The following is a 27,961-nucleotide window of genomic DNA, read 5'->3' on the forward strand; positions in this document are numbered from 1 at the left end:
TGGCATGCCACTTTCAGTTCGGCGTATTCTGGCAACATATGTATTATACAGGGTGTCCCAGCAATCTTGTCCACCCAAAATATCTCTGGAACAATAACAGCTATTGGAAAACGACTTTCACCTGTATCAATGTAGGGCTGGGGCCAATGAATGTACATATTTGGAAACATTCTAAAACGAAAGCATTTGTGTTTTTTAACACAAACTTATGTTTTTTTAAATGGACCTCCTATATTTTTTCTTCAGCAATCCATAGCATGACAAAGCACATACACAATGGCGTTGATTGCATCGCAATATTCCCATTACATCCCGAGATATTGAGACGCGAAGTTGCCACTTGAAACACCCGACATGAGCTGCTAGCGCACGTCCTGAGGCTCAGGCGTGAACCCCATGCTGCCCGTAATCGCGCAGCAGACCGTATTATTCGTTTCGGACCTCTTGATAAATATGGAAGTGTGATTACGTATGTCAATCACATCGCGATTACGGGCAGCATGGGGTTCACGCTTGAGCCTCAGGACGTGCGCTAGCAGCGCATGTCGGGTGTTTCAAGCGTCAACTTCACGTCGTAATATCTCGGGATGTAATGGGAATATTGCGATGCAGTCAATACCATTGTGTATGTGCTTTGTCATGCTATGGATTGCTGAAGAAAAAATGCAGGAGGTACATTTAAAAAAACATAAGTTTGTGTTAAAAAACACATATGCTTTCGTTTTAGAATGTTTCCAAATATGTACATTCATTGGCCCCAGCCCTACATTGATACCGGTGAAAGTCGTTTTCCAATAGCTGTTATTGTTCCAGAGATATTTTGGGTGGACAAGATAGCTGGGACACCCTGTATACTGATATTAGGGCGGCCCTTTGTCTCGATGGAGATCTGCCCACCATCCTCGCAGATGCCGATTCCTGTGGTGAAATTTTGTGAACTGTCAGGCCTCATCCCTAAATTGGTGGTGAAGGGAGGCAGACTTTAATACATTATAAACTGCTCCACATGTGGGATCAGCCTTCATCCCCACCCATGAGATTAGCATGCTGACTTTTCATCAGGGCGCTGATAACTATGATGTTGAGCGCCCCTCACCTCGAATCATCATCATCATCATCATCATCATCATCATCAGGAGCAGAAATTAACAGTGAACATGTAAATACAGTAAAAAGATGTTCTACTTAATTTGTAACTTTCTTCAAGTGTTGTGAAGAAACTTTACAAAAGAATAAACAGTAGTAAAGTCCAGCTAAGCTGTTACAAGAAGAAAAAAGCATTGTGCAGTGTGAGCCTCTTGTTACTAACGCACAAGTGAACTTTCGAAGGCTGACTAACACTGAAGACTGTGATTGAGACTGGGCAGGGCAGCTGCCACCAGCCATCCTATATCATGGCAGCAGAAGATACTCTTAGTCACAGCCACTGAAGGCATGGCTCAGCAGATGCACATCGTTGGATCTGACAGATCCTCATGCAACTGCTATTGACATCTGTTGAAAACGTGTGTTTCTGTTTCTGACTGTGAGATGCCAGGAGTGTAGTGTCACTATGTGGTTTCGCAACCCTCTCCCCAAACCACCTAACCATCTCTGTGTACTGTGGATGAGCGAATGATAACTGGCTGGAGGGCTGGTTGCACGTGAGGAGACGGGAGCCAAACCGAAGGCTGGCGCTGAGTACCTGCCCATGCCCCAGCATATGCCCAGCCTGCCTGGGAACATCACCCGAAAAAACAGGCAGAGAGGATGTACCGACATCCAGAGGCAGAACAGCAAATGAAGACAGAGCACCTCAACAACTGCAAAGGGCTCTGTAGTGGCATGTGGGACAGCTACCAGGAAGAGGGTCCCATTCCCAGGCAGTGGTGGCTGTCAAGATAGTGATGTCCATAGAAGGGCATTGACTTCCATTGGCTCCAGGACTGGCACTGATGACGTGGGGTCCCTGGGAGCTGGATGCAATGAGGGCTGCTGCATCCAAGTGGGCATGGAATGTGAAAGCACAAAGCTTGCTGCAGGATCAAACAATTTACATAGAAGAATTTGATTGTGGTGGCACCTGAGCAATCCTTTCAGTTCTTGCAGTAAAAACACATAATGTCCAAGAAGTCATACTTTGATGCCATGCTACCAGTGCCTCGATGCACCATACAATCTGTAAAACACCATATCATTAGTGTGATACTTTGCCTCAGTGGGTGGAATGGGCATTACTCGCTGTGGCAGGTGCAGCAAATAAAGCAAAGTGTGGTGGTGCTGTCCACATACCAACTCTGCCGGTGGTTGTCTGTCGTGTGATGGGGAATGGTAGAAATAAAAGAATAGCAGCAGAGTTAGATCCCATGTGTGAGAGGTATGAAGTTTGTCCATCCATTGCGTAGATGTTTGTACACAGCAATCAGCTTCATTGTTGTATTGTGGGTGGAATGATGCACTCATGGTATTTGATGCCAGAGGTGATGCAAAACTGTTCACACTCGGTGCAAATAAATTGAGGTCCATTGTCAGACGTAATCACGGTAGGCAATCACTCGAGGCAGAAGATTGATGCCAAGGCCTGGATTGTGGAGCGAGTTGTCATAGTAGAGAGCATAGGAACCACAAAGGGAAATTTGCTGAAATCATTAGCGAAGATGAGCCAACGTGTATTCCAGTTAGGACTCCTGAAATCCAAGTGCATAAATCACCAATGTGCTTGTGGTTTGGTCATTCAAAGAACTGCTGAAACATGGCTGACTGATGTTCAGCACAGGATTGGCACTGAGAAGTCATCTGTTCAACATGCGCATTGACTCTGTGCCAAGTGCAGTAACGCCACACCAGCTGCAAGGTGCGAATGATGCCGCAGTGGGCATGGTGTAGCAAATGAAGTGTGTCAGAGTGGAGAGCCTGGGGAATGACAACATATGGTCATTATCCAAGCAAATCAAACTGATACCTTGATGAACGGAAAATTTTGTGCCGATGGGCAGAGTATCAGTGAACCACATAACTACAAATCTTTGGCTGAATGCAGCCAACCAGTGCTGACAGAGTGCGACTCATTGAATGCTGAATCTGGGCCAACAGGGAGGTGAGGAAAAGCTTCTGTGTTGGCATGCTTTGAAGTGAGCTGATACACAATCTCATATTAGTAATTTGACAAAAGAAGAGCCCACCATTGTAGCTTCTGCACTGTGCGATTTTGGACTGAATGAGAAGGACTAAACAAAGATTGAAGAGGGTTATGGTCAGACACCAAGTAAACTTTTCTGCCATGGAGATTCTGGTGAAACGTAGTTACATGATATACAATGGTAAGAGCCTCCTTTTCAATTTTCAAGTAATTACACTGAGCTTTGGACAACAACTTTGTAGCAAATATAAGTGGCCTGTCAACATGACCAAATGTATGCGACGGAACTGCACTAATACCATAAGAGGAAGTATCCACAACCAAGACCTCCAGTTTGGCTGGATCAAAATAAACAAGGCATTGATCACTAATCAAAACATCTTTCAACTTCGGGAAAGCAATTTACTCCTTTCTTCAATGATTCTTCTATATTTGAACAACTCAATCAAACAAACATTTTATTGTAATGTTCAGTATAATGACTATCAAAAATCTCAACAACAATGAAGTTTTCAAGCAGTGTCTATCTTCCGAGTAAATCAGTTCAAGGACAGTCTTCATTTGTTCCAGACTTGACAATGGTGTTGACACTCTTGCTCTGAGTAGTTCACTGCACCTTCCAAATGTGTACCAACAAAGCTCAACTCATCAGTCACAGCCAACGAACTTCCTTTTGTATTTTGTTGCTGGTTTTTTGCCACCTTATGTCCATATATAGTCCACACCATCTCCACATACAGGTACAAGAGTGCACGCAGTAGATGTTGTTTCTCTTTCCAATCACGTTATTTGATAAGGTGGTACCTCAAAACTGTCTGCTGTGCTTTTGCAGGAATCTTAATAGCCAAGAATTAGCAGAATCTGTTGCAACGAAGAGTGTGGGTATTTAAGAATTTTTTCCCAATTTCTTGAGTTGGCTATACTGCACGTGATGGCATCACAAATCATTGCATCACTGTAGTATTTGCCTCAGTCACATTTGAATCTACACTGTCTAGTAAGGCCCTGCAAATCAGTCACGCAGTGACGGTATGTCTGTCCTTGTTGCGTACTCAACCTAAATGGTTTGTAACGAGCATCCACCACTTGTACCCTATCCTCGTAACTCTTTGTAAGCACCTGTATTAGGTCTTCATATTTTACAAAGTGGGAAAGAGTTTGGCACACTGCCTATAAGTAGTCACTCCCACCATATTCAAGGACTAAGAATGTTTGTCAGTATCTTGTACGTGATGCAGTGTGATGTGCACATTGAACTGTGCAAGGAATGCATTCCAGTCTTCCTTCATCTTATCAAACTCGCAAAATGGCAATGCGCACGCGCGCGCGCGCGCGCGCGCGCGCGCGCGCGCGCGCGCGCACGCGCACACGCACACACACACACACACACACACACACACACACAGCCGGGTGGATGGTGGTGGTGGTGCAATTGTTCCCAACGTCAGTTTTGACCCCATCTCCACCACCTTGGAAGTGATTCACCACTTCAAGCATGTGCATCCTTCGTTGACTCACGCAGCAGGTAATTGTGGCATGGTAGTCATTTGGAACCAAGCAATGCACAAAGATGCAAAAAGCTATACAAAATTCCACAGAAAAAGGGGGGGGGGGGGGGGGCAAAACCAGCAACCATAGAACCTGGTACATAAATAGCACAAGCAAGCAAACACAGGGGACAAAGCATACAAGCCCACAAGTGACAAAAGCAACCAAAAAGACAACAGTAAAATGAAAAGACAGTGACATGTGGGAACAAAAACATCTTGTCTCCAGGTTACTTATGTACTATTCCTTACACAATGATGAGGAGAGGTGGGTTACAGAGTAGCGCAACATCTGTCCTTGTAGGCAAACTGGATAAGAGCAGAAATGATTAAATATGGTTAACAGAAGTTTTACATAACTTGTAGCTGTCTCCAGGAATTGGGAAGACACTTTACAAATGAAGAAACAGCAGTAAAGCCCAGTTATTAGAAGAAGCTAGAGAGCATCGTGTAGTGTGAGGCTCCTGCTACTAATGCATAAATGAACCATCAGAGGCTGTCTAAGACTGAAGACCATTGAAGACTGTGATTGAGACTGAACCATGTAGCTGCTGCCGGCCATCCTATATCACGACGGTAGGGTACTCTTGTAGATGGAGCTACTGAAGACATGGCTTGGCAGGCGTGCATCATTGGATACACCGGGCCCCGCATGATGGCTATTGGCGTCTGTCAGAAGCGTGCATTTCTGTAGCCAACTGTGAGCCACTGGTGGGGATGGTATTGATGTGTGATGCCAAATAGACAACAAAGAAGAGGGCTGTCAAATATGGGAGTTTCATGTGGGGAGTCTGTCATGCAGGGCACACAGCACAAAGACACAGTCATTGAGTGATCAGTGCTCCGTAAAGTAGGCATTGCTGTCTGCTTGGTGACCTTCCACTCAGCTGCCAACTGGTCTTCTTCAGACCTAATTCCAAGTTCTGTTTATCTTACTCCTCCAGTCCAGACTACCCATAGTTGCCACTGGACTTTCACCAGTGATGCCGATAGTCGGCTCCTTAGATCGCCCATGTCCCCTCACTGCAGTGAGAAAACTGGAAGTTTGGCACTACCTGCTGAGCAGGATGGATCGTCAACTGTGGCGCAAAATCAGAGCACATATTTAACCTCGCAGAACTACCCACTTGTCTTCTATTGTATTATTTTCCTCTGTTTCAGTCTATCATTGCCTAATACTCCATTTGAAACTGTCAATAATCTATGGTTCTCTCTTTTCATTCAAGTCTTATCTCATGAACCGTAATTTGCAGTTCGTAATTTATCATAGCCCACATCTTCATCTGGACATGTTGTGCAGTGTAAAATCTGTTTCAAAATTTCTGCGTTTCTGTTATACTAGCCTTCCCAGCAGCTTCACCTGCAGGAGCATTTGACACATATGTTGACACATGTTGTCCTGCCCCTCTCTGTGTTCACTTCTTCCTCCCTCTGTCTGTCCACATCATTGTCTCACCTCTATCTATCTCCTCTCTCATCTCTTCATCTCCTCCTTACCCTCTCTGTGTCCATTACTTCCATCCCCTCCCTCTGCCCATATCTTTCTCCACCTCCCTCTGACCATATCTTCCTCCCCCACTCTTCATCTCCCCCTCCCCATTTTTCTATTTCTACCTGCCCACTACCCCTTCCACCTGTCTCATGCATCTCCCCACCTCCCCTTTCTCTATCCATTCCCTCCTCTCCTTGTTCTGTCCATCCCCTCCTCTCCTCGCTTTGTCCATTCCTTCCTCTATCCATCTCAATCTGTACCCTGCATGCACACTAGCATGTGTAGCCCCTTGCAGTACAGTTTTTAAAGCAGGCTGGTAACTACTCCCACAATGCACCTCTCATGCAGGGCAGACTACATACCAGCTTCTTGAAAATCATTTATTTGCTGTGATGTACAGGCCACCATACAAAGCAGATTGATAAAGCAGGCCGATACCACTGCAACCACGATGGGCAGCCTGTATGCCAGGGGCTGGAACAAACAATTTTTCCTTCTCTTTCTTTTCCTACTATCAAATCGCAGTTTCCCATCACAATCACAATTTTGCCTCCTTTAACTATCTGAATAGTTTATTTTCTCTATCCAAACACTATTTCTGTCTCATTAACATCTATGGAGCTAATGGGCAAATAAACTTGTACTACTTTGGTGGGGATTGACTTCATGCCTATTTCGCCTATGATACTGCTTTCGCTATGCTGTTCATACTATGTCACTCACATTCTTATTTTCTTATGTGTTATTAGACTTACTTTTGCATGTTTCAGTGAAATACAGTTTGTCACCTTTTTCTTTTTTTCATAGCTAATATGGAAATGAAAGTTAATGTGAAGTTGTGATAATGGATGAAGTACAATTAAAGTTTACTCTATACTATTTGTATTACGAACTTTGAAATGTCCTGTCAGAAGTGAGGAGCATATGAGGAGGGATACATTTATATAGAAGATTCAATGTTCTCTTGCAATTTTTAAATGTTGATGTCATTTTCCACAGCCTAAAATCAGAGCTGTTGTAAAACATAGTAAACCTGCAGTGGATCCATACTTATTTCGTTGCAGGAAGACGACCTTTCCCACCTCTCGTGCTGTCAGCGGCTCCATCCCGTTTGGTGCTTTCAGGGCTTCAGCATGTTATGGTTATCACAAGCAATGGCTGCATTAGTGTATGGGACTTTGAGAAAAGCCGTTGCCTCATCAAGAATGAATCGCTGATGCCTATTATGCGTTCTGAACCAGGTACACAGAATCGTTTGCAGTCACTACAATTTCTTTTTAATTTTATGTTGCCTGGTGTGTTGAAGAGATCAGTTCATTGCTGCCATGGTCTTATTAAAATTACTTGGTAGTTGACTTTTCCAAACCTTGCAACTGAGGTGCTCAACATTACACAGTCTTTTCATCATTGCCAGTATGTTTTGGACCTGCGATGAACAGTATCGATTCTTTACGTTTTTAAGGGATTCCATTTACTAAAAAATTACAAAACTGATCATTTTCTTTCATTTTATGGAGTTATAGTGATACAGAACCACCAATAAGTCATAGGGTAGTGAAAATAAACAATAAAGGCTTATGAAGAAGTCTTTAAAAGGAAAAAGAAGACAGCAGATGGCTGCAGTTCATAACATTATGTGCTCTATGAGAGTGGGTAAATTAAAGGTTAACAGCACATCAGCACTGGATAATTTTTAACACAATTTGTAAATATTCTTAAAATGATTTATCACCACTTGAAAAAGCAGGATCCATGCATTTCATGGGAAAAAGCTGACTCATGACATAAATTTACCATCTCTGTGTTTAGCACTCCAATATTTTCTTCCACATAGTTATCACTTTGGATATATTATCACATTCTCCACTGCTGAGTCACTTTCAGTTTACCACCACATGTGTCACCAGACAAAAGTCAATATAATTAACAAAATAAATAAATATAAAATAAAAATTATTGACTGTGGGGGGAATAATTAGAAAACATGAAGAAAATGAAAAGTTTTACTTGTGTTTCAATCATCTGATGTTAAAGGTATGTGGAATGAAGGTAAGTAAACTTTCAGCTTGATATGTGTGCTTCTGCAGTTGTCCTCATTTACTATATCTCAATATTATTTAGGCTCTTATCTTACAGTAATTCTTTTTCCTATCTTTACAGGCTCTGTTGTCACAATTTTGAGTTGTACAGTAACAGAGAAAGGCTGCCCTATAATATCACTATCAACAGGAAAAGCATTCATGTTCTCCAGTGATCTAAGTTGCTGGTAGGAGGAATAGAAATCTCAGATATTTATTTCGGTTGTTTTTTTATACATCCATGATGACAAAATTTGTGTGCCATGTCTTGTTCACCAGGTTATTAATGGGTGACAGCTTAGATGCAGTCCAGCGCTCTTGTGCTCAGCGTACATTCACTCAGCTGCTGCCACAAGAAAACAAATTGCTTCCACTTGCTTCTTTGCAGTCTCACATTAAAGGGTATGTTGTGAACAAATAAATGTAAACTTCAGTTACTAATAACATTCATATTTTGTTAATATTTGATTTAACTGAGTAAATTCTTCTAGCAGTTTTGCTCAGTAGTTGTTTCATTCTGAAAGCTATGTTTTTGTCTTTCATTTGGTGAACCATGGACCTCACCAAGGTGTGGTGGCTCATGTGCCACATCTATACAGCTTATCATACCATTGGTTCAACCACAATGGAGGGGTATTTATGGAGAGAGCAGACATACTTGTGCTTCCTGAGGGGCAGCAGCCATTTCAGTAGTGGCAGAGGCAACAGTCTAGATCATTGGCTGATCTGCCTTTGTAATATCACCCAAGGTTGTGCTGTTACTGCAAAGGACTAAAACAGAGGGGACATTACAGTCATAATTTTTCTTGATTTAATGATGATGACATCCTCCTGGGTAAAATATCCTTGAGGTAAAATAGTCCCCTATATTGTCCTTCAGGCAGAACTACTCAAGAAGTTGCTGTCATCAGGAAAAACGGAACTGGCATTATTTGGGGTAAAGCATGGCATATTAGATGTGTTAATTGAATCGGTAGGTGGAGAATTCAAAATGAGAAATGAGTAGGTTGAAGTTAGATACGGAGGTAATTAGTGAAGTGAAGTGAAGTGGCAGGGAGAATAGGACTTCTGTTCAAGTTGGCACAGTGATACATATATAGAAAATCAAGAAGGGATCATGCAGGAGCACATCCAGTAATGAACAAGAAAGTAAGAAAAGTCGTCAACTAATATGAACAGTGTAGTGAACGAAGTATCGCAGTCAACCCAAGCCACAGTAGTACAACTTTATATGTCAACTTGCTTTACAGGTAATGAAATGATTGAAAGAATGTATGATGAAAGTAAAAAGGGAGACAGAAAGTTAATTGTAATGAGGTACTGGAACTCGATGGTATTCCAGAGGGGGAGAAGAAAAAGTAGTAGGAGACCATGGTTTGGAGGAAAGGAGTGAAAGAGGGAAGTGCTCGGTAGAATTTTTGCACAAGTTTTGCATATGTTGATTGTCACTAACACTTGGTTTAAGTATTATGCAAGAATATTTTATATATGGATGAGATGTTATGGCACTGAAATATTTCAGATTTCAAAACCAAATGTTAAACTATTACATTTTTCCTGGGTCAGGTGTAGACACGCCTTAATGTATTGGTTATAAACAGCAAATTAAGGCTTAATAAACTGGATAAATTGAAAGAACTTGAGGTTGTTGAGAGTTTCAGAGGAAGCATTAGGCAATGTTTGTCTGAAACAAGGAAAATGAATAAAGTAGAAGACAGAAACTGTGAGTGATGAAAGAGTGAAGGTAAAACAATAATGGAAATTCCTGGATGAGGCAGTATGTAAAATAAAAGAAAGACAACCACTCACCTATAGCAGTTCAATGCATGGAGCACAGTTACACATAGATAATACAATTCACACTAGCTTTTGAGTACTAGTTCTTTTTAAAGCAATGGTACACACATTCACACGCACAACCACACAGGCATCCAAAAGCACACTCCCATGCCCACGGTAAGACTGATTACTGATATTCGAGTATTGAAAACAGTTCCTTGTGCCGATGGAGATGGCGAATGGGATAGGGAAGAACACAAGGTATGGGTAGCGAGAAAGAGGCTGGTCTTTGGACAGATGACTTCGTGGCCACACAAGATGTAAAGAATACAGAGGATATAACAAAAAGAGTTGTAGGGAGAGGGAGAGGTGTACTGAGGGGAAAAATGGGGAGAGGCGAAAAGGAAAGTAAACTAAAGATGAAGAGGGAGAAAGGGAGGGGAGAGAAAAGGGAGAGGGATTGAGAAAGGGGAAGAGCAGAGAGGGGGAGGGGCAGGCATGTGCGAGTGAGTGAGTGAGTGAGTGCATGATCTAGATGGTGAAGGAGTGGTGTCAACAGAAGAGAAAAGGCAAAGTGAGGCAAGGGGAACAGGTTAGCAGAGGTTAAGGCCAGGGGGATTTCAGGAGTGCAGGATGTATTAGAAAGACAACATATTCCCCACTCTTGAAACCCCATCAGCCCAAACTTCCTCTAACGTGTTTCCACTGCCTAACCTTTCCTTTCCCCTTCTCTCTTCTGTCGGCATCACACTTCCATCCAATTCATACACTGCCTTCTCCCACTACTCCCCCCCACATGCAGCCATCTCCCCGTCTCCCCCCCTCTCCCCGTCTGCCCCCCTCTCCCCGTCTGCCCCCCTCTCCCCGTCTGCCCCCCTCTCCCCGTCTGCCCCCCTCTCCCCGTCTGCCCCCTCTCCCCGCCTGTCCCCCTCCCCCTCTCCCCGCCTGTCCCCCTCCCCCTCTCCCCGCCTGTCCCCCTCCCCCTCTCCCCGCCTGTCCCCCTCCCCCTCTCCCCGCCTGTTTCCCAAGAAATGTATAAACACACCAGGCAGTACTGACACTATGACTTATCTTAGAAGATAGCCTGAAGAAAGGCAAACCAATGTTTACAGAAGTTGTAGTTTGGCTGAAGTTTAAGAGAATCATCCGAAAAAATCATTGTGGAAAGATGTGGGATACTGAAGTACTGAGGAATGCTGGGAGGCATTTGAAGTTCATTTATTGTGGATACTGAGATAAGGAACACCAGAGTAGGCAGCTCATTTGAAGAGGAGTGGACATCTCTGGAAAGGGAACAGATGCTGGGCAGACAAACATAGGTACAAGGAAGGTGACTGTGAAGGAACGTAGGGTAACAGGTGAAATACTTCAATTAATCAATGAAAGAAGGAAGTACAGAAATGTTCAGGCAGTGGCTGGAATACAGCAATGTAAATCCCTTAGAAATGAAATAAGCTTGCAAACTGAGGCAGAAGAAATGGTGTTTAGGTCTACTCTCATCTTTTCGTGATCCATCTGCAAAATGAGAATGTGTGTGTGTGTGTGTGTGTGTGTGTGTGTGTGTGTGTTACAGCAAAGTGAGATAATGAGTGACTTATTTCAGTTCATACCAAATAATAGGTAAATAATTATCTATCTGTTATAATTATAATAAATTAGAGTTTTAACCAGTGTACAGCTTTCTTCTTCTTCTTCTTCTTCTCCTCTCTCTCTCTCTCTCTCTCTCTCTCTCTCTCTCTCTCTCTCTCTCTCTCTGTGTGTGTCTTTACGATGATGAGGTCATGAGATATCACAGTTGGAATGTTTAACGACATAATATGAATTACAGTGTGCCTTCATCTGCAGTAACTCTCATTTCAGTCTCCTGTTCCTCCTCTACTTCCGTCATTGTTTTTAAGTCATGCGAATTGAGGTGGCTGACATTCTCACAAACTGTATCCCAGTTGATGCAGAACTTGGAACAGTGGAGGCCTGTCTTTTGGCAACTACAAGAGTTGCCAAAGTTTAGCATTTGCATGAGATATAGGTCAGAATAACACTGGGTGCTGGCAGCTCAAGCATATGCAATCCTTGGACCTCATCCAACCTGACTCCTCAGGATTTTTATTTTTGCACAGCCACTGTTGTATCTGGCTGTACAATCTGAGAATATACTGGCAAGCAGCATCTTCTGTTGGTAGCAGAGAATTGATGTTGGTAGTTGTTACGAATGCCGGTTTGGTGGAGCTTCCATATTTGTTGGTTGGTTTTTTGGGGGAGGAGACCAGACAGCGAGGTCATCGGTCTCATCGGATTAGGGGCGGATGGGGAAGGAAGTCGGCCGTGCCCTTTGAAAGGAACCATCCTGGCATTTGCCTGGAGCGATTTAGGGAAATCACGGAAAACCTAAATCAGGATGGCTGGACGCGGGATTGAACCGTCGTCCTCCCCGAATGCGAGTCCAGTGTGCTAACCTCTGCGTCACCCCGCTCGGTCTTCCATATTGGATGTGGTTCAGAGGCACCTGCTTATACCACCATACAACTTAACGAGGGATCTTTTACTGCACTCCACCACTGCCTCATTGTCCATGTTTGGATCTTTAAATATTCATATGTCCTGTTGCAATTCAGGATGTTTCTTCAGTGATGCGTTTCACTTTTCCCTGACTGTAAAGAGCAGAAGTAGTGTCACAGCAACTTGACTACATGCAAATACAAGATTTTCTCTCAAGCAGAGTGGCCAATTCCCTGAGAACAGTCAGGCTTCTGTGGGATTTTTTTTTTTGCCTGCTTTCATCATTAATGCATTATGTTGTTGAAAGAAGTCGGATAGAATGATGAGAAGCCCCCCTCCCTCCCCCTCCCCCCTTGCCTTCCACAAAAACTGACGGTTGAATGTGTGGAAGCCAGAGATGTGCAGTGTTGACAATCGTATAGAATGATTTGAAATTGAATGACCACATAAAATAAATCATGAGTAAAACAGATGCTAGATATATTCATTGGAAGAATCCTCAGGAAATGTGCTCTATAAACAAAGGAAATAGCTTACAAAACACTTGTTCGACAAATACTGCTCACCTGTATGGGATCCCTTTCAGATTGGACGGATAGAGGAAATATTGAAGACTGAAAGAACAGCAGTGCATTTTGTTACAGGTTGATTTAGTAAGCACAAAAGCATCACAGAAATGGTCAACCAATTGCAATGGCAGACACTGCAAGAGAGGTGTTCTGCATCACAGTATGGATTATTGTTATAGTATGTTCCTAAATGAGTCAACAACATATTGCTCCCTTCTACGTACATCTCACAAAAGGACCATGAAGATAAAACCGGAGGAATTGAGCCCACACAGAGGCTTATTGGCAATCGTTCTTTCCACAAACTATTTATGACTAGAACAGGAAAGAGGGGAAATGACAGCAGTACACAAAGTACCCTCACCCACATACAGCAAGGGGGCTTGCAGAGTGTAGACATAGTTGTAGATCAAGGTATCGACATCTTCCATGGCATACTTGGAAGTTATGCCTGCTATGTCCAATTTTTCCATTAAAACTGATATTAAGCATTCCTCCTCCTTCAAATTAGACAGGAATTTGTGACATGTGTTACCCGCCTTTCATTGAAGATTATTTCTACAAAGCTGTGTTTGTGGGACCTTCTCAATTGCTCTTCCTCCTTAAGTTTTTTGCTAGTGTACTTCTTTGAACATTGTTCACGAACCTTAAACAAAGTTTTGCTCTTTAAAAGGGCAGCTAATCCCGTTCTTCCTCTTCTTACTTACTTCGAGAACATTCTTTAACGCCATCTCGGGCTTGGATGGTGATACTTTTCTCCCATCATCCAGTACACCATCACATGGAACACACCTTTGACCTCATCTCATTCTGTATGACTGTTTTATATATTTAAACTGAATTTCCAACCGCCAGAGGAGGAATCAAAATACACAGACTGGCCTCTCACCTGTCAGGAGGAAAGGTCAGTGCCAGCTCACAAACATCTTGCACTCCCCCTCAGCAAGTGTCAACTACCAACCACTCTAATAACATCATGACGCTACTGGAGAATGGAAATTGGCTAGGGATGTGCGACAAAGTATGGTAGGAGTGTGAGGGGGCTAGGTCCTGAGATGGCCCATCACCTTCAGTTCTGAAATCATGCTAACTTCAACATTCACTAAACACTTACAGTTGTAAGTCACAATGAACTGTTATGTGGGAAATTTTATCCTCTTTACTTTTGTACATTGTCAAATTTACTGAAATTTTTGTCTTTTCTGAGTTGTAAGTGTAAAAACCCAAAAAGTTTCATTTTTTGTGGATTTTTTCCATTTTTGCCTCATTTCTGGACCAGAGTTTCAGTGGAACTTTCAAAATTCAGATTCAAAACCCTCAAAAACATATAGAAAGCTTGTCAAAGCTTGTCAAAAACTTCTGTAAAAGCTTCAATTACTTGTCCTTTCTGAGCACCATTTGATTGGACTAAAAGTGGAAGACGTCAAAGACTCCTTTGTCAGATCTAATGTCTGTATTATGACTAATGTGGTCTACCAAGCACAGTTGCATGATGCCTATCTAAAGGCTTACAAGTGCAACATAAATTTGGTTTTCGGTATTTCATATACTGTAATTATTTTACCTTTATTTTAACATTTTTCAGCCCAATATCAGCCCATGTCCTGTGCTTTGTTCTTGTCAAGCTATAGGTTATCAAGGATACCCATCATATATTTATTGACAGAATTTAGAAGGCTGTCATTATCTATTCATTATGAGGTAAGATGTCGAATTAAAGATTTAACACAATAAGTCCTGGATTAAAGTTAAAAACTGTGTATGTCTTGAGGTAGCATAACTCATGTGCAAAGTGCTCCTACACACACACACACACACACACACACACACACACACACAAAATAAAAAAAAATAACACTTACTAAATTTTTGCTGTTCATCATCATCAGGTGTGATATGATGTTTTAATTATTACTTCTTTACTACTAACTGTATTTAGAACACATTCTGCAGACTGTATCCATATATACCACTGAAAGCACCTGCATAATTGTATGATTGTGTGACGCCCAGTTCAGGAGATATGACATCAAATACATTTGTAAAGTAAACAGATGTTTGAAGTTGTTTGATACACAAGAGTTCAGTTCTTTAAAAAAATGGGGATTGGAGCTCTTGAGTGCATCACTCACAGCAGTGAAATAGAGTGCAAGTACACAACACCATTTAGAATATGAAACTGATCTATTCTCATGCTGTATTTAGACAAACATGCCATCATAAAACTGATGTGGCGCTTCTCATAACATCAGCAGGCATGTAGTCAAATGTATTGTTTAAATCAATGAAACACATGTAGATATCATGTTCTGTTCAATGATTTTCTCTTGAACTAGTTTAACTACAGAAATAGCAGCATGTCCCTGTTAGGTCAGAAGTTACATTGGCTTTTGGGAATTATTTATTCAGTAAGAGAAACTGCCATTTATTAACAATATATGACAGAACTTTTCTGTCTGCACATAGTATATTTTTCTTTGATTGAGATGCCTTCTGTGTAAGAATCTATTTGTGTTAAATTCAGCATCGAGGTGAGATTAGGGCATATATAGGCAGTCATTTTTCCCTCGTTGTGTTTGGGAGTGGAACGGGGAGAGAAAATGTTAGTTGTGGTACGGGGTACCCTCCGCCACACACCGTACGGTGGATTGTGGAGTATGTATGTAGATGCAGATGTAGATGAACAACTGGTCCCTCTGCAGTTGAGCAGCTTACAGATTATCAGTCTCCGTTGGCTCATATTTCATTGTCTCTGTGGGAGGTTATATGTTAGCCTCATTTTAGATGTATCGAGACACTGATTAGCCCAACCCTCAGCTTCACTTGTAGCCCTACTTATTTGAACATCTATAATATCTCTCGTAGGTTAAATAACATAATTGAGGAGGTGCCAGTACATAGAGCTAGGATGCATACAAGCTTTTTGTATTTTCCAGTAAATCTGAGGAATGTGTTTTTCAAGCGGTGATTGAAATCTGTCCACAATGTAAGGAGCACATTTCCATTTGCATTATACTTTCCAGTACTGTGACTCTGGTTATTCCATTCCTGCATTCATTTCCTGGAATATGAAACATATTGCACTTCCCTGACTGCTCCCAGCACGCTTATTAGTGTGTGTGAGAGATATATCACACCTCCCTGGCTGCACCATAACTCTCTCTGTCAACCTTTGTTGTGTTGTGTATCATTTTTGTCATATCTCATCGTTTAGGTACTCACTTCAACAATTTCATCTCTGCTGTTGTCACATTTTCATTTCTCTCAAAATAAATGAACAAGTAAATCTTAACTTGTCTTCTGCTGGTAGCCATGGAATAGAAAGGATCTTTGTATCATAATTGGATATAAATTGGTGAACATTAAAATATGATACATTATTTCATAAACCCACTTAACAATTTTCTATTTTACTAAGGAGGAGAATGAGACAGTATTGAAAAATGGCCACAAGATTTCTTCTGCCAGTCTTAGTAGCAGGAAAAGAAACACAAAAAGTCACTAAATAGTCAGTTCATTGCTGGCAGCAATGTTAAGAAAAAACTCGGGTAGATTGTGAGTAAATTGTAGTGTGTCTTCGTCTCATGCTCTCAGGAAGGAGCATATACATTAATATGAGGGTAATCCCAAAAGTAAGGTCTCCTATTTTTTATAAGTACATAGACCTGTTTATTTCTACAATGGTTTACATCAGTTTACAGCTTGAACATTTAGCTATTTTTCGACATAATCACCATTTCTGTCGGTGCATTTTTGTAGACGCTGTGGCGGTTTTACTATGCCCATGTCATACCAGCTCACCGCCATGCTGTTCAGAAAGATATGAACCTCGTTTTTCACCTCATCCTCGGAGTTGAATCGCTTTCGGCCAAATGTTCTTTTAACCTATGGAACAGGTGATAGTCACTGGGTGCCAAGTCAGGACTATAGGATGGGTGGGTGATTATGTTCCACTGTAACTGTTGCAGGAGAGTAACGGTTTGACGAGCGATGTGTGGGCAAGTGTTCTCATGGAGAATGTCTACACCCTTGCCCAACATTCCACTTCTCCGGTTCTGAGTTGCCCGTTTGAGTTTTTTCAGAGTCTCACAGTACCTGTCAGCGTTAATTGTGGTCCCAGCGATTCAGCTCCAACGATGAGGTAAAAGAAGAGGTTCATAACTTTCGAACAGCATGGCGGTGAGCTGGTATGACATGTGCATACAAAAACTGCCACAGCATCTACAAAAATGCATCAACAGAAATGGTGATTATGTCGAAAAATAGCTAAATGTTCAAGCTGTTAACTGATGTAAACCATTGTAGAAATAAACAGCTCTATGTACTTATAAAAAAATAGGAGACCTTACTTTTGGTATTACCCTCATAAGATGTACGTGTGCGTCTGCTACTACTGTAACATTGTCAAATGAAGATCAACTAAAATTTTCTGATAGCCTACAAGCATGTGCCCTGATAAAATGAATGTGTTAGTGTCTCAGTGGTTAAATGCCAGACTAAGGATCCAAAGGTCTGCGGTTCCATCCCTAGTCAGTTCTACAATTTTTTCCGTTACTTGTCCCTTCTTTTTCCTGTGGCAGTGTTTGTTAATGTGAAAAATGCCAAGTTTCACTGTGGTTCAGAGTCCATTTTAAGCTGTAGGTCCTCCTGTAACTGGTTGGGAAATAGAACATGGCTTGATGGTGCAGCTCATCCTCACTGCAAGTGGTCAGGGCATTCAATGGCAAGGGATGTCACGCAGACAAGAGCAGCTGTTCGCAGTGACTGCTCTTGTTGCATCAACCACGAGCAGCTGGTCGCAGTGACTGCTCTTGTTGCATCAACCGCCACACTGCCAAAGCAGCCAAAACCTCATTAGCAGCTCGTATGTGTAGTGCAACACAACAGAGCTGCCTCCTGCTACTGCTGCCACACAGCAGTCAAATGTGCTAGCACGTGCACACAGGGTTCCCCCCGTGTGCAGCGAATCTGTATTCTGAGGCGACTCAATGCTGACCAGTGCAACAGGCCAGTTGCCACTGTGTCAAAGCCATACTCTGTGTGACCAGCAGAATGCAACAGTAGGTATCTTAACAATACGGCCTGGCCATTGAGGCTCAAGGCTGCAGGCCGTACCACGAAGCCGTGTTCTGTATGGCCAGGCCTTAAAGTTCATTAGTATACAAACCAACCATCAGGTTGACAACAGTTTTGAATTTTTAAGAGAAAAAGTATTTTGCATTGGCATTGCAAAAATGCTTGGTCATCAGTCTATCGTTACTTCCCTTGGGAGTTTTAAGGAGTGGTTTGGTAAGTTTATTTTGAACTGCAAATCAAACCACACCAGAGGATCTTTTAAGATGAAATTGCAGTAGTGAATACAGCCACTCAGATTCTGTCTCACTTCTGTACTATTTTCATACAAGTCTCACAGATGGCAGCAATATTGTTGAACTGGGATAGTTCTTGTCCAATGACTGCTGTTTTTCTCTTTGTCACAAACGCTTGTCACACTTTGCCGAGATATGAAAGTGCCAGATCACTGTCTCTAAATTTGAAAAATGGTGACATAGTTTTTGATTGTATGACTGTTAGTGGTCTTGGTTTCCCATCAGATTTAAGTAAGATGAACTGTGTTTGTTACTTTTCCTAAGTCATTCTGTGGATTGGAATAAGCAGAACATTCCTAAGCTGAGCTGATTTGTCATAAGATGTACTGCTGAACCAATCATTCCATCTCACTCTTTTTCTAGGAGTGACAACTCTTTTCTGACAGCCTGCAGGCAGATAGTGGACTAGTAGCTTGTCTTACAGCCAGTGCGTCATCACAATAGGACTCAACTCTATGTCTGGTATACTTGCCAGATTGTTGCCAGTGCATGACTATATTTCAGTGGAAAAGCAGTTGCACAAGTGCAGAACCACTCTCCCAATCTGTACTTCCATGGAACAGTAGAGCAAAGACTAATATGGCTGGCAGAAGAGAATGGATGCAGCACTTGCCCAGAGATCATTATAAATGCTCTGATGAGTACCGCTACATAATATCACACTGTCGTATTCATTCACTAGGGAAGGTGAAAATGTTTGCCTTATCTGCAGTGTCCAATAGCATATAATAGTTCTGTCTGTGTACAGAGTGGAGGCTCTTGCCTAATGCTACACTTCCTAAATTGGGCAGTGTTTCCTTCACAAAATGCAACCTGTGATGAATAGATATGGTTTTCTGGGGTGTTACTGCTGTGTGTGTGCATCTATAGCCATTTTGAGAGATTTAAGAATGCTCACAAATCAGTCATAACTAGAAGTCATACTCCAGATAGAAGTTGACCCCATTGCTGCAAAAGCACTGCAGAAAAATGCACCATACACATTGTCTGTGAACTGAGCTGCAAGTTAGTTTCAGCATTTTGTACTGGTGTGACTACCACTAAAGACACAGTAAAGATGAGTAGCCACCTACAAATTGTTTGCAGTCACAGATGTCAGTGTCTCGTATTTACCACACACTGTAATGTGGAAACAGTGGTATAGGTAACTGGGAAACTATTAAAGACATTTGACTCCCACCCCTTGTAACCCCTACCCCACTCATACGACTAATGGTAACAATAGTCTCTTGGAATTCTGCTAACACTTAGCTGTAGTTCATCTTTACCTTAACTTCAAATAATTTTCTTCACCCTTTTCATTTTCCTTCTGTTGTATCCACGGACCCAACCAACCAACCAACCAACCAACCAACTCGCGCACACGCGCCCTGACAGTGATATCGCTGGCCACAGTTCCTGTCGTGGCCGTCGGCGTCTCAGGGTGTTACCGCCAACGGAAGAGGTCGCACCATGGCTGAGCTCGGGTCCACAGTGCCCTCTGCCTTTTGCATATGAGGAGGAGCGCTGGCCCTGAGACGGACAGTCTATTGTCGGTTGTCTATTGCTAGCCTTTCGTGGAGCTTATAGCAGAGCCATTGCAGTGTGATATTTGCTATTGTATTCTACTAGGCTCAGTACACGGATTACTCTTGGATATTACTTGGACTTTTATTGCTGGTGTACGCTTCATCAGAAGTAAAGATAAGTTATTTCTTCATTCTAGCTGGTACAATTCTTGTCATTAATTATTTTTCGGCCAACAGACATAGCTACATCCTGGTCACTAACCACGCTTTATAAAATTTGTGGTGGCTGCCCCAAAAGTACCGCCGAAGACCTTGGGTTTGGGAGCCGTCACAAAACCTTCAGTTTATTATTAGTACTCTTAAATATGAATCTTGGCTTTTTAAATTGGTTGCAGCTTTTCACTTATCATACACTTTTACCTATTCTGTTTCAGGGGTTGGTGGGACTTCCTTGCATCATCTATTCTTATTTCTTTCCTCTTCTTGTTGCTATCAGCCTGTTTTACACAAACTTGATACCTTGGATTACAATTTTTGTAGCTGCCTTCAATATTTGAAATTTGTTGTCTCAACTTACTAGTGCAGCTGCTTATAAATTATAGATTCTCTGTTTAGACCACTTGTTCAATTATTATGTTTATAAATCTTTAATTTTCATTTTAATTTCTATAGCAGTGCACCATATTTCTTATTTTAGCTTCTCTTCAACTACATGAGCATTACAGTGGTGTTGAAGCTTCTCTTTTACTTTTTTCAGTTTAAAAAATGTTCAGGTAAAGCCTGTGGAGTTCACATTTACAGTAGTGAATCTCTTCCTTGTTGTGGGCCTTGAAACTGTGGAGGAAGAGCGAGAAATCAGTTTAGGGCTGAAATTTCAAAAATAGAACAAAATTAGATGTAATTCCCATCAACTTTCTGACTTTTGATTTGTTCAAAATTGAAATGTAAGCTTTGTTTTTATTGTAGCGGTGGACCACTTCTTCCATGAAGTTTTGATCACTTTTAATGGAGCTCTACTTTTCAGTTGGTTTCAGAAGAAAGTGTAGTATGCCTCTGAAGCTCTTCAGCATTGATCTGAAATATAAGTGATGAAGATTACTTCCAAATCTTCCACCAATAAATAAATTAAAAATTGTTGAAATTCCTGGTAGTAAAAGTGCTTTTTGAAAGCTGTGGATTCAAAAAAATCATTTATTAGTCAAGGTGGCAAGTACAGGTTTTTATATCTACAACTATTTTTGGCTGCATTAATTAATGACCTTCAGATCTGCAATACAACAAAAATTGCATCTAAGAAAATAATACTATATAAACAGTTAATATAAAATAATTCTGAGAAAAGTTTGTTCCACCTCAATTTTTTGTTTAGTATACATCACCAAATGGCGAGACACATTGTCATAATTTTGTTTAACCTGTGTTACTTATTATATAATCTTAGGGGGAAAAAAGGACGTGTATACACTCACACACACACACACACATATCCATCCACACATATGTGTGGATGGATATATGTGTGTGTGTGTGTGTGTGTGTGTGAGTGTATACCCGTCCTTTTTTCCCCCTAAGGTAAGTCTTTCCGCTCCCGGGATTGGAATGACTCCTTACCCTCTCCCTTAAAACCCACATCCTTTCGTCTTTCCCTCTCCTTCCCTCTTTCCTGATGAGGCAACAGTTTGTTGCGAAAGCTTGAATTTTGTGTGTATGTTTGTGTTTGTTTGTGTGTCTGTCGACCTGCCAGCACTTTCATTTGGTAAGTCACATCATCTTTGTTTTTAGATATATATTTCCTACGTGGAATGTTTCCCTCTATTATAACCTTATTATATAATCTAATGGAACAGTGGTGTGTAATTATGTCAGATGTCTTTAAATTGTGATGATGTATGTGATATAGTGCATAAATATGCCAAAAACGTATAAGTTTAGATTACAATTGTTACCTAAGTTTACAACATCATTGAGTGCTATGCAAAGGAATAAAATCAAACATTCTCCATGTGTGCATAGTGCAAACATATCTGACATGCATATGTTACTCTGCAGACATAGCACAAGAACAAATGAAATGTGTAATGTTGACTCCATTACATGAGGCTTTTGTGATCACTGTGTAAGTCTGTTACTAAATATGTTCTGTTGGCAAGTATGCTCAACACCTGTCAACAGTGCCCTCAGGTGGAACTTTCTTCCTTTTAAGCGCTGACACAAGGTGCCTGCTGGTCTTCTTCCTGCTGCCTGCTATGGCATGGGTACTTATCTGTTTACAGATACCGTGTGTCATGAGTAACCAGTGATGTTTACATTCACATGTGGAGTGCACTTAGTAATAGACTTCCACAGTAAATATGGAAGTCTCATATAACATAGTCGCCGTCATACTGTGCCTTCAAAATAACGTATGGATGTCAGTTATGCACATATGGAGAATGTTTGATTTTGTTGTTATAAATGGCACTCAAAAATCTTGTAAACTTGTGTAACACTCATAATCTTAACTTGTACTTTTTTTCACATATTAGTATACTGGATTATATATAGTGTCATGATTTAAATTTGTCTTACAGGCATCAGATTATATAATTAGCAGTGCAGCTGGAACAAAATTATGATGATATGTCTTACCAAGTGGTGATTTACACTAAATAAAAAAATGGTTTTGGTACACACTTTCTGTTAGAATGTTTTTCTATTAATTGTTTACACTGTATTATTTTCTTAGACTCAGTTTCCCACATATTACAGATCTGAAGATGGCTAATTAAGATAGCCAAAACTATTTACCAATAAAAGAAAAAATTGTACTTGCTATCTTGACTAATAAAGGATTTTTCTGATTGCACAACTTTTAATAAACATACATCACTTATCTCCAATTTGACTATGTCAGGTAAAAACAAAAGTGCTTTTGAATATTTATTGTTTTTACTTGTAATTTGGCAAGGTAAAAATCCACCACATGAATATTGTTACAGTTGAAAAATCAAAAAGAATTGGGTTCTTGTTTTATTTGTGATTATGAAATAATACCAAAAATCTATTTGACTATGAGGAAGCCACAACAAAAACTGTTGACATCAGCTGAACATCCAGCTGTGCTTAATCTTCAGTCTATATTCACCCTAGTTAAAATTCATTACCTGTGAGTAAATGACCTTTACAGCTGATGCAGGTACACCATGCACTTTGTCCAAATACTTTAATCAGAGAAAATGCCTATTTTTAAGTTCCATTGTTTAACCACTTATTATAACTCCTTTCCACTGCGTATCATGATCATTGAACACTAACTTTGGTCGCACCACATTCAAGAAGTGCTTTTAATTTTGTCCATAATGTGATAAAAAGTGGTGAATAAATCATATTTTCACATTATAGGCCAGAGTGAGATGTATTTTTTAGTCTCTCATAAATTTATCTTTTAAGTTAAGTTTATTTATGTGATTTAACTGAAAGTAATTAATGTAACACATCATATGGGAAAATTTATTTTCTTAGATACTGCCTTCACCATTATACTTTTGCATTCATTACACTAGAGCTTAAAAGCTGTTATGTACCCCATGATAGCTACATTACTGAAGTTAAGTAAAAATTAACTATTATAATGTACTAGAATGGTTGCTGATTCCATCTTAAATCTGGAGTAATATATCTGTTCTTTATCCATATATTAATGTATTATAAAGCTGGATGCTGTCGAGTTATTCACATTATCAACAGTACTTTGTCTTCTGGTAAAAAAGAAAACATCTACATTCAACCAAAACATTTTTCCTTCTACAGGATTTCGTCTACAGCAAGTCGCCTTCTTAATGGAGCAAATGTTGGGCCTCTATGCACAATAACCTTTCTGGAACAACAACTTTCAGCATGTGTTGCACTCAATTCACCGAAGGAGTACCACAGTTGGTTGATGTGTCTCGCCAGGTTTCTCATTCAAGAAGGTATTTCCATTGATGTCATATATAAAAACATAATGTTAGAGATGAGTGTTATTGTACATTTCTCAGAAAATACTTGTGTTGTTTCGGCTGTTGTACAGAATAAATTTAACATCTGTTCTACTTAATATGGTTATCTGATCTGACCTGATAACAACAGTAATGTTTCTTTTGTCCGCCCTTGGTAGTTGAGTGGTCAACGAGACGGAATGTCATGCCTAACAGCCCCGGTTCGATTCCCAGCTGGGTCAGAGATTTTCTCCTCTCAGGAACTGGGTGTTGTGTTGTCCTTATCATCATCATTATTTCATCCCCATCGACAGGCAAGTCGCTGAAGATTTTCTCCTCTCAGGGACTGGGCTTTGTGTTGCCCTTATCATCATCATTATTTCATCCCCATCGACATGCAAGTTGCCGAAGTGGCGTCAACTGATAGACTTGCACCAGGCGAGTGGTCTCCCCATCGGGAGGCCCTACCCACACAGTGTTTCCGTTTCCAATGTGATAGTTCCCCTCAAAGTTTCAGATTGTCCTAGCCACATTGTTTATTGAAAAGCTGCCCTACACGTGTTAATTACACATCATTTTCGAAGGCTGAGTGGAATATATACATAGTATCATTAGTAAACAAATGGTTACATTGAATCCACAATAGAACTGAAGCATCTAGGGAGCTCTTGCCATATATAAAAGCCTTCCATATTAAAATCACTACATGTACAAAACATACGGGGTATCATGTGAACAACAGATGACTGCAAATTAATTACTGGTACTATGTGTTGTCACAAGTGATGTCAGCTACAAGAGAGTGCAGGGGTAGCAATATATCTACCATTTACATACTGTAATTTTATAGACATGTGTAATAAATTGCACAAAGATTAAAAATGAAATAAGAGTAAAACTAGTAGGATATCATATTATGATTGTTCAAACAACTAACTGCCCTATTTAACACACATGCGCTGTACTTAACAGCAAGATAGATGGCTTTACTTGTAAAAAACAATTTCAGCATACATATGGTTAACATTTACAGTAGTTGATGTATACATTCCCCATTTTGTAATATAATTACAAACACACAGGATAAACTGTAAAAGGATTGCATAGATGAGATAATAAAATAAAATGAATAATATGAAATTACAGTTGTTCAAGTGAATAAACATTGATATAATAGTGTAGGCTAGGTGGCATTGTTTATGAAAAAATAATTACAGTAAGTACAGTGTAGCTGTGTTATCAACAGTTGCTATGGTATAGTGTCCATCGATGGAGTATCATTGTGATACTATTTACAGTGCAAGAAATGAAATGAATTACCAGTAGGATTAACCTTAATACTGGTGCTCATTTTGTAATAATGTATATCCATAAAATTTTGTAATAATGGATTCATAAAAGTAAATATATATATTTACGATACGTACTATATAATGTGAGCACCTCTGCCATCAACTTATGGTGGTTTGCAGAGTATAGCTGTAGTAAATGTAGATTTAAAATTTCAGGAAGGTGAAGGAGACATTAACTACTAACCCAAGATTATTTATGATGTGGAAATATTGCCATGTAAAATTATTTGTGTTTACAATCACGTAAAAAAGGACAATGAACTGTAATGCTCAGTGTATAAACCTATTATTACAATCTTAAAGTTATTACTACAGCCTAATTTGAGAAAGAAGGGAGGTGAATGGAACGTAGGAAAAGTTGGTTGGAAGGGGGGGTGGGGGGGTTATAAAGGGTGAAATGGATAGCAATGGTGTTGTAAGGTAATAATTTTTTTTAAATACTAATTGCAATTAAAAATAATGCTTACAATATATTGTTTGTAAAAAATAATTACGTCATAGCTGTGTTATAAATAGTTATTGTGGTACACAGTCCACATAACTTTCCATCGCAAATACAAATATTGCTTAAAGCCTCATAGTGGCATTGAAGTATTAATTATGTAGCAACAATCATCAGTGCTATTTTAAGATTTAATGGAAGCTATAAAACCAAAGACTGTCTTCCTAGAATAATGTACATATGAGCTTGAAGTACGTAATATGTAACAGTGAAAACAATAAATTATAGATAAAATTATTTAATTGGATAGATAAAAAATCTACTCATCATCATTAGCAACAAGCAGCCAGATGGTACCCTGAAAAATATTTTGGCGCACCCAAGCTGCCAGATTGCCGCATGCGCATAGCAGTCTGGGTTGTAGTGGGGAGGGTTGGTATCCACGTAAGCCGTGCTTACATATAGTGATTTTGATGTTTCCTCTTCATTTATGCTTCTCACATCAAATGAAAACAAAGCCTATTTCTGTGGCTGGAAGCTATCAAATGAATTAAAAGAAATTTACATAATTATGGAAGGCTAACACATGTTATTAGTTTCAGTTTTCTTACTTATTTCATTTCCATGTTTTTGGCAGTCAATCACTTTCAGAACAGTGAAGTTATTTTTTTCGATTTGCTATATAAATGTGGCTTTTATTAATCTTTCCCCAGAGGCAGTCAATTTATTATAAACAAAGTGTTTTATTCTGCACTATTAGCTAGTTTCAATTGTTCACTCAATTTCAAGTGCACATTTTCATCTCCTGGCATGTATTTCATTATGCCACAATAAAGAACCAAACAGGAGATAATACAGTATTGGTATTCCAAGAAAATTTGCACCCAGAAAACCACACTGAAATCTTAATATCAGGTTGTGGCCCCATTTATTGTGAATCTGGACATATGAAAAAAATGTGCACTTCAAGCCAAATTGTGCATTTTATTATGGTATTAGAAATTCCAATGCTCTTGGAGTATTCTGTTGCTTTTATGATGTCGTGTAAGAGCTCTTAACACTATATATGTATGAACATACGGGCTTCCTACATTGTCGTAGCTCCCCACGTGTTCTCTGGCACTCTGTAGCAATTGCTAAAACAAAACTTATTTCTGACAGCTTGCAGGAAAATGGTGTTTTGAAAAGTGTTAGTTTCAAAGTAAATTTCCTTTTGCGCAAGATGTTTCATGTTACGTTTGCGAATGTTCAATGAATTTCTAAAATCACAGAGTGTTTGATTCTCATTTAAAACTTAACACATTGAGGACTAGCCACTTAGAGGAATTTACAGCACAGAAGACCAGACTTTTATGTCATTATTTAAAATTTTACTGGCACATTTGTGTGACGTATCTTAAAGTGTAACACACGCAATAAAGACCAATATTATATGTGAAAGCTTAACTTTTCTTGTAGCCACACTATATACAGTAATTTAAACCATTAACTTTTCCTATTTACGTGTTTACTCTACATAACAATGATGTTGCTGTTGTGACTGACTATGCTATGTGTCCTATGCTCTGAATATCTGCTGTCATTGGCTGGTGAAATCATGTGACATGAGGTATGACTAGCTTACAAAAAAGCATTTCAATCTCAATTTCAGTGCTTTGGAAACTAACGTGCTGTTTCGAATCGATACAAGCATAATACAAATACAAACATATGCAGTGTATCATAATATGAAAATATGCAGCGTAACTGTTGCTGCACATCAGAGCTTTCCAAAACTTTTGGTGAAGTTTTTGATTCTGTGAAGTTTCACACTGATGTATAAAACCTTTACCATTCAAAGGATTGATATTTTTACAGCTTGAAGGGAATTATACTGTCACTTATCATCACCTAGGAAGAAGTGTACTTTCACATGGGAAAAAGTGCGTTTTTAACTGGGAAATCCGGGAATTCTTTTTTTCTTGTCCGCGTGAACACCCTGGTAACGCATACTTTATGCTCATATGTATGTCATTCTAGGAAGCCAGGCTTAGGTTTATAGCTTCCTTTATATCATATAATAGCAGTAATGATATTTGCTATATCATTAATACTTTAATGCCATTATGAGGCTTGAAATAACATTTTTAATTCCAAGGAAAAGTTTTGTGGGGTCTTGCCCACTCACATCGAATAGGGTGCCTAAAGGATGCTGCATTCTCAGAATGCTATACAACAATTCAAGCAAAATCACAGTAATAGTTTTTATTACAAAT

The 27,961-nt window shown here is 40.0% G+C and overlaps 1 protein-coding gene across 2 annotated transcripts in view; it reads left to right on the forward strand.

The window, feature by feature from the left end:
• The window catches only part of LOC124544946 (protein HIRA-like), a 205,381-nt gene that overhangs the window by 147,348 nt on the left and 30,072 nt on the right, over nucleotides 1-27,961 (forward strand). For both annotated transcript variants that reach the window (XM_047123692.1, XM_047123693.1), the window contains 4 exons: nucleotides 7,222-7,398; nucleotides 8,318-8,423; nucleotides 8,515-8,637; nucleotides 23,746-23,906. In XM_047123692.1, coding sequence (XP_046979648.1) covers nucleotides 7,222-7,398; nucleotides 8,318-8,423; nucleotides 8,515-8,637; nucleotides 23,746-23,906 — 567 coding nt within the window. The remainder of the gene's footprint in view (nucleotides 1-7,221; nucleotides 7,399-8,317; nucleotides 8,424-8,514; nucleotides 8,638-23,745; nucleotides 23,907-27,961) is intronic.

This window comes from Schistocerca americana, chromosome 8 (genome assembly GCF_021461395.2).
Source record: "Schistocerca americana isolate TAMUIC-IGC-003095 chromosome 8, iqSchAmer2.1, whole genome shotgun sequence".
NCBI classification, from domain to species: domain Eukaryota; kingdom Metazoa; phylum Arthropoda; class Insecta; order Orthoptera; family Acrididae; genus Schistocerca; species Schistocerca americana.